The sequence below is a fragment of the Coptis chinensis genome, chromosome 5 (genome assembly GCF_015680905.1).
Source record: "Coptis chinensis isolate HL-2020 chromosome 5, ASM1568090v1, whole genome shotgun sequence".
Taxonomy (NCBI): Eukaryota; Viridiplantae; Streptophyta; class Magnoliopsida; order Ranunculales; family Ranunculaceae; genus Coptis; species Coptis chinensis.
The window spans coordinates 17,608,817-17,617,353 of record NC_141460.1 but is presented as its reverse complement, the minus strand read 5'-3'; the positions used below and the strand labels follow the sequence as shown (position 1 = coordinate 17,617,353).

Below are 8,537 nucleotides of genomic sequence, written 5' to 3'. Positions count from 1 at the left end.
TCTCACTCAATCTTTTTCATTCACGTTTTTTTTGTTGGACCGAGATCGCTCTATTGGAGGAGATGAAGATTAGATTTGAGGCTCTCTTTGTCGAAGATTAAAAAAAACTAGGATTGTCGAATTCGAAAATCATCCATTCCGACCAATTTGCTTCTGTTCTATGGAAAAATCCCATTGAAGGATGGCCAAATTTTCGACTTTTTTTTTGTAACTGTGTTTTTGTGAAAGATGATTTTAGTTAACATCAATTGTAAAAGTTACATTTTTGTGAAGTAAATTTTTGTGAAGAATTTTACCATTGTTTATGTCATTATTGACAGGGGTGTTCACGGTTACGTTCGGTCCGGTTTATAATAAAAACTTGGCCCGAACCGAATTGATCGGTTCTATAAAATAGCAACCGAAACCGAACTGATCGACAAGTCACTAAAACCGATTAAAAACCAAATCGAAATTCGGTTCGGTTCGGTTATAACTTTCGGTTTTTGGACTTTGACAACAACTTTTTACAATTAGTCAGCGACCCACCGATAGACCCACAAGATGGAGCCATCCAGAGCACCTATTGAGGCCCATGCCTCAGCTACTTTATTTGTAACTTCCTTTTAGCGTTATTTTTGGCTTTTTTAAACAATATGGGACTAAAACAGTTTGTTGTTCCAACTTGTCATTATCACTTTCTCTTCTTCACCAAATTGCAACCCACCAATTTCTAACCCAACACCCATTTCTTTCTTTCTTTTAATACACCATTGTTTTTCCCAATCTCACATAACTTCTACTGTTTCTTTTTTCCATTACATCTAATTCCAATCACATAGTCCATTCTCATCACTTTGGTTGGTAATGTTAATAGTTTGTCAAGTTTTTGAGTTTTGGTATAGTTCCATTCAATTCAATTTTATGAACATGAGATGACTTAAAAGTTAATTGCTCAATCCATGCTCTAATCTAACGCGTTTCATCTGAAATAGTAACTATGAAGTTTTCTCCTTCACTTTCCATTTCTAACCAAGTTTTAATGGTTGATGAGTTGGAATCATAGTTTTGTGAAGTGGGTCATTGTTAGAATTTGAGAAGTTTGTTTTAAATACTTCTAAAACTTTTAGAATTCTTAGTGTCTTCATTTTGGATTTATTTTATAAATCAAAATGCTTTTGAAACTAGAGAGAGGAGGGATGCAGGAGGTGCAAGGTGAAAGAGAGAGTGTGAGAGAGTTTCTTGAAAGTGAAACTCTTACCGTTTTACTTTAGTCCCATATTCAACGATATGCCCATCAAAAAATATTGGCCCATGTATATGTAGCTGTTTCTTAGGTAAAAGTTATGAGTTGGGTGTCTAAGTTGCCAAATTGACTAAGTTTAGAAGTCAACATTTATGGGCAGTCAAAAAGAGAAAAATTTAATAATGTGAAATAAGATTAATCTCGGTTCGGTTCGGTTTATAACGGTTAACCGAGGTATGAAACCGAAAACCGCACAAAAATAGTCGGTTCTTAGTATTGAGAACCGAAAACCGAACCGGTTATATTAGAAACCGAAAAAACCGGCCGGTTCAGTTCGGTTCGGTTCGGTTTTTTGGTTTTCGGTTATTTGTGGACAGCCCTAATTATTGATGCATTTTGGGATTTATCCATTAAAAATATGAGGAAAATATGTTTGATGAAATGTTCCATCCACATTTTCGTCATTTTTGCTGGTTGTTTCTTTAGAATGGAGCTGGATGACATTTCCGTAATATCCCCTTTTGAAATATTTTAGGTTGTGCTAGCAGGATGTGAAACAGAAATGTTTGGCACCAAAGGAATAGCACCCCCCTTTGAAATATTCTAGGTTGTGCTAGCAGGATGTGAAACAGAAATGTTTGGCACCAAAGGAATAGTACGTACCACATTCATAAGCAGTTCATTTGATGTTAAGAACATGTATAGAAGAGGCAACTTTTTGGTGCTTTCGAAAAGAGGACTAGTGTTGTCAGTGCCTCAAGAAAACAAATCAAATCCAAACAAATATCTAAAGATTCTCAAGTACACCCAAGTAAAATCATTAGAAAGATGATAGACTATATACAAAGATAGATATCAGAAGTTCAAGACTCACATGAAGCAAGGAGTTATATCAAATTGGTGTTCAGGACCGTTCAAAGCTCATCCTTCTAATTAACTAGGCTATAGGACATAATGAAATCACTAGAGACAGTAATGGTACTATTCCAATGGCTTGTATTGGAAGTGGGAAACCGGATTTAGTAATCTTTCAAGAATAAAAAGCTATGGAGGTAGGACTACTCGAGAGATGTTTGGATCTTAATTTACTTAGAGCCAGAGTTGAGGTAGCATCATATCCGATGAGAGTTGTACAAGAGATATTTGTCTACCACATTGTTTGCCAAAATTTCAAACTCCAAAATCCATTAACAAAATGTGTCAGAGTTATTTGTACATTAGTGAGGAACAATTACCACATTTTGTCTGCCAAAATTACGAATTCCATTAACAGCTACCACATTGTTTCCTAATAACAAAGGAATAGAAAAAAAGATTGAATGATTCAGCACCTAAAATAATAGAAAAATCAATAAATCAATAGCAATAGTTCTTTGAAGGCATAAGTCATTTCTTATTGCTTGACATCCTCTCCATGCAAAAAAACATTCACCACACTCCTATCAAAGTTCAGCACACCCGCTATCAAATTTCAACATCTCTTCCCCACTCCTAATTAACCGCGTTGCTCACTAGAAGTAGCCTGCAAGTAAAAGACATGTTAAAATTGGAAAAAAAAAAAAATATAAGTATGCAAAATTAAATTTACTATAATACACATTCTTACATTTTTAATCTTCTTTGGACAATTTCTTGAGTCGTGTTTTGCAATCTTTTGGCATGATTTATAGAACCTCCCATTATTTTCTTCTTGGGCTATCTCCCTGTTAGACTTTATTATCTTATTTCTCCCTTTTGTTTGAGAAATATTTGGGTTCAAAATTAAAACCTGTGAATCAAAGGTTAATTAAGGGGTTAATTAAACTTTAAAATAAATTTAATCGTGGTAAAGCAAGTGATAAGAAAATACCTCTGCTATATCAACTTTGCGCTTCTCATTAGTTAAATTAAAACCACATTCTTTAGTAGCTCCTTCTTTAGTAACTGTTTCAGTGAGAGTTTCCTTGCACTTGGCAACTCCGATTGATAGTTCACTCATTTTCTCTATGAAAAATGCGTAACTCTCAACATTAGTTGCTGCATCATATGCCAATTGAGTAGAAACTTTAATGCAATGGAAAACTCTTAAAGCCTCCTGGTTTCCATGACCGTTCACTAATCCACCATCAAACACAACTCTGTAAGTGTTTGCCTTTTGCGTCCACCTCTTTAAAATAGAGTGAGCTGGAATCTCTTCGACGTCATACCGTAGAAAAATCTTCAGAAGATGAGCGCAAGGTGTACCCATAAACTTGAAATACTTACATTCACACTCAGCCTCCAGGGTTGTTCTATCAAAACTCACTTTCCAAACATTAGTATTCTGAGGCTTTCGTGATTTCAAGAAATAAGTTCCAGTTCTGTTTCTATCAATCTCCTCTTCAACAATTTTGTAGTTGTTTCTTGCCTTTTCCATCTGAGACTTAAATTTATTAAAAACATTTATTGTGTACACTTTGCCAGCATGCTTCAAAAGGAATTCATTTCTACCCACATTGCGACATTTATGTTCAGTGTTGTAATCAAAGTCTCTTTCATGCTTGGCAATCAGTTCCAAACTTCTTTCGTTACCATAGACAAACTGCATGAGAGTAGTCGTCGAACTAACAAAATTATCATAATAAGAGTTCATTGATTCACTCCGTCCAGTTGTGTTCATTCCAGCAAAGAAGGTGTCTAAGTGATAAACCTGAACCCAATTTCTTCTTAACTCATACATTTCCTTCAACCAACTATGCTCCACCAAATCGTACTTTGACATTAGTACAGGCCACTTGCTTTTAAAAGCATCTATCCTATAGGATTTAAGAATGGAGCTTAACTCTGTAGCAAAGGTGTTGTTTTTATGGTAGACATGCCCCAACTTCTCTGAAAATTTATTAGAAACATGCCAAAAACAATGGCGATGTTGTGTAGGAGGGAATACCTTAGCAATCGCTGCAGTCATCGCCTTGTCTTGATCAGTGAGAATCGAAGTTGGAGGGCGACCACCCATAGCTGCAAGTAATGTTTGAAATAACCACACAAATGTTTCCTTAGTCTCATCAAGCAATAATACACAACCAAATTGAATGGACTACAAATGGTGGTTGACACCAGTAAAAGGGGCAAAAGGCATTTTATAAATATTAGTTCGGTAAGTTGTATCAAAAGATACAACGTCTCCAAAGTACTCGTACTGCACCCGAGACCATCCTTTTATCCAAAAAAAATTAACTGCGGTGCCATTAGGATCCAGTTGAACAGCGTAGTAGAATTGAGGATTTTCTGCGCTCTTTTGCTTAAAGTAATCAAGTACAGCCGTTGCATCATTTTCTTTTGGTTTCTTTCTTGTGGCAGAATAATTTTGACACATCTTTGAAGTAAGCCCAATTGCATCCCCAGAGAAAACTGATGCAACTTTTCCCACTGGTAAACCCTCATTATCAAAAATCTCTATAAGATTCTTTGTTGCTTCTGGCATAGATTTATTCGCTCTCATTGAACCCTTTTGTAAGGAGAAACCAAGCCATGGCTATGGCTATTTTCAACCAATGTTACTCTGTATATATTCTCCAATTTTTTCTTTCCCAATCTCATTTTTGCTTTACAGTCACACCTAATAGTCGTCGAAGTGTTTATTGATGTTCCTGACACTCCACTAGACACATCTTCTTTCTTGTTATGGATCCCCTCAGGTGAACAAACCAAGAGACAACTAGAAGGTATGTCCACATGTGATTGTCTTTTATCTGCACTTTTAACACGTGTCTCAAATCCTTGTTGTCGACCGTTCTCTTTGTAGTAATTCTTTGCTTCCTCGAAATTGTTAAACGACATCCCTACATACGGTGCTTCTAACAATTGTATTTCCTCGTTTGTGGCTTTAATTGGAGAAGAATCCACTTGTACTGAGTCGGGAACATTGGAGGTTCCATTTCAAAGTCATTTCTAGTACAAAAAAAATGAACTATTAATTAATTAACTAGAGAAATGTAGAATACAAACAATTTATAGAGTACAATATTTAATGAACTTTTCACAAATGCAAAAGCACATATACATGTGCATTAATGGAGAACGATATCAACTGGAGTTGTTTTTGCTATTGCATGCATCTTTATCTTCCACCAAAATTTTGTATTGAATAGCTAGCATAAAATATTTCAGATTAATTAATGGAGACAATTGATATAAATGATGGTAATTAGGACCTCATAGTGCCTTGTGAAGACCTTTTTTTTTCATTACTACAGGCGCGTATACAATCCTACTGGAAATGGAACTCACCTCATTTTTCAGACTAATAGTTGCTACACGATCCTCCTGTATTCAAGGTGCCCAACCAGGAGGTTAACCCTTGTCACTCTTAGGCATGCATACATAAAAGAATTATCAAATATATACTTGGGTTACCAAACACGTTCATTAACTAGTTAATAATAGTTACCAAAAAATCAAACTAGTTAATAATAGTTATGTGATCGTTGGACATATATGGGATTAAACATTGATTTCAAGTGTTTATAATCACTAAAAATTGATACCAAATGTTTAATTAATAAAGATAAACTCAAGATAAAAAACACTAAATTGTACCTAAAATTTTGTTCTTTTGCACACCAGTTCAAGCAAGAGCTTCGAGTGAGAGAGAACTAATGTCATCTCAACCGAACAAAAACTACCACTACCACTACCACTACCACTACTACTACTACTACTACTACCACTACTACCACTACTACTACTACTACAAATTATTGATGAAGAAGATGACGAGGTGGTGTTGAGGAAGAGGCCACATACTCTAGGGCCCATGGATAAGTTTGCATCGGCTATCATTCCTGATTCCTCAATTGATGCAAGGAAAAAGATGTGCCAACGAAATATTAATGATGCACTTTGGAAGGAAAGAACTCATAGCGTGCATCAATATTTGTCTCGATGGGTGTATGAAACCGATATTGCTTTTCATGCTACTGACAATGATAGCTTCCAAAAATTTGCTTAAGCGGTTGGTCAATTTGGCTTGGGTTACCCACCTCCAAGCCAATACCAATTGAGGGAGCTGGAAGAATATGATCAAACCAAAAGTTCACTCAAGAAGCAAAAAGAAAAATGGGCTACTAGTGGGTGTTCTATTATGATGGACGCGTGGTCCGATCGAAAAAGAAGGAGCATCATGAATTTATGTGTCAATTTCAAGCTAGGCACAACTTTCCTTTCTTCTAAGGAAGTTTTGAAGGAGTCACACACTGGAGAATTTAATTTTCTTATGTTGATAATTGTATTGAAGAAATTGGGGCAGAAAATGTAGTTCAAGTTGTGACCGACAATGCTTCGAACAATATGGCTGCGACAATTTTACTGAGGAACAAGAGACCACACTTGTTTTGGAGTTCATGTGCCACTCACACATTGAACCTTATGCTTGAAGGGATTGGAAAGCTACCAAGGTCCAAATAAGTGATTGATAAGGCAAAATCATTCACTATATTCATTTATTCACATCATAAACCATTGTTGATGATGAGAAAAGCTACAAAAAAAAAAGAGACATAGTGAGGCCGCGAGAGTTACTAGATTTGCAACTTCCTTCCTGACTTTGCAAAGTTTGATGGATAAAAAAGAGAAGTTGAAAACTATGTTTACTAGTGATGAATGGGGGGAGTGCAAATGGTCCAAGACTGCAAAGGAGAAAACGGAGCGCATACTCCACCGTGTTGAGTATGGCTTTTTGGAATGGGGTAACACTATGCTTGAAAGTGTTTGCTCCTTTAGTGAAAGTGCTTCGTGTTGCTGATGGAGATAAGCCATCTATGGGATTTTTACATGGTGAACTAAAGCAAGCATAAAAATACAAAGAGGCATTCAAAAATGTTGCGGCTAACTATAATCCAGTCATAGATATTATCGAAGAAAAAGGCCTTAGCTTGGTCGGCTCGACAATCCATTACATTTGGCTGCCTACCTTTTGAATCCTTACTACTACTTCAAAGATCAAGGTATAAGAAAGGATCCAATTTTCATGAACAAGATTTTTATTTGTATAGAGGAGCATTTCTTCCATGGTGACTTTGATATGCAAATAAAGGTAACAAATGTTGAGTTGTTGGCGTATAAGAAAAAAGAAGGTGTGTTTGGTAGACCGTTGGTCGCGGTGGGATGTGCCAAGAATGATGATAAGTATGATCCAGGTAAGATATTCATTACTTAGTTACTCATTTCCATTCCGCTTGATATTATTTCATACTAAGTAGTACACTAACAGTATTTATGTTTGTGTTTATCACCTTATCTATTGATTAGTTGGATGGTGGTCTAACTATGGCAATCATACCCCGAACTTGCAAAGAATGGCTTCAAGGATCCTCTCACTGACTACAAGTTCATTAGGATGTGAGAGAAATTGGAGCGATTTTGAGGGAAAGTACTAACCAGAAAGTTTGTAGTAAATGGTTATATAAATAAAACTAAGAGAGTCAGAGTACTAACAATATTTTAACATCAATTTTTTTTTATGTAGATACATACAAAGAAAAGGAATAGACTAGATACAACAAGGTTGGAACATCTAGTCTATGTCCAATATAATGCAAAGCTCATCGACAAGAATAGGAAAGAAAAAGAAGAAGAGGTAGATGTATTACTTGCTAGTGAAGCTAGTAAGTGACACTGGTGTGGCTTTTAGAGTTAATGAGAATGGAATGAAATATGGATGATGGATGTCATTGGTCTAAACCACACTAGATCAAAACATAATTATCCCTTAATAAGTAAATGATGAGTAGGATATCATTATACTTCTAAGTTGCAATAATTATGAAGGACGAGACTAGAAAGGGGTTTAAAGGATTAAAAATGATGGTTGTAGAGATTGTGAATTAAACTAATGCTAAGCTAAACTAAACTAAACTAAACTAAACTATTGAGAATAAAAGAATATATGAGAGGGAATTCAAGATTTGTGACCTTTTGTTTCATGGTTGTTCTCACAAGTAGACTATAATTAGGCAATCAAACGAGTGTTGATGCCTTCTTGGATGAAATATCATTAACAATTATTTCTACTTAAAGTTGTTCATCTATTTATGCTACTAGTATCTTTTTTCCTTTTATGTAAGCTCGGGTAGCCATTCAATGTATTACCGAGAGCAACATCAAAGAGTACTTTTCAATTAGGCAGCCATTCAATGAATCACCATTTAAGGCAAACACAAAGAATACTTCTCTTGGGCAGCCACTCCCTAAGCTACCCCTTCTAAGGTAAGACAAAATATACTTCCTTAACTATAAATAACTACACTACTAGAAGAAAAGTAAATAACACTAGCATAATATTAAATTGCAAAAC

General features: G+C 35.6%; 1 protein-coding gene and 1 pseudogene across 1 annotated transcript; one reads left to right on the top strand and one right to left on the bottom strand.

Moving 5' to 3' along the window:
- Positions 1-2,442: 2,442 nt before the first annotated feature.
- On the bottom strand, positions 2,443-4,667 carry LOC147496937 (protein FAR1-RELATED SEQUENCE 5-like). The gene is made up of 3 exons (XM_086562707.1): positions 4,362-4,667; positions 3,075-4,280; positions 2,443-2,556 (listed from the first exon to the last, which is right to left on the bottom strand). The coding sequence occupies exons 1-3, from the start codon at positions 4,665-4,667 to the stop codon at positions 2,443-2,445; spliced, it is 1,626 nt and encodes a 541-aa protein (XP_086418833.1).
- A 694-nt stretch (positions 4,668-5,361) lies between these two features.
- Positions 5,362-7,400, top strand: LOC147496936 (uncharacterized; annotated as a pseudogene).
- Positions 7,401-8,537: the final 1,137 nt, after the last annotated feature.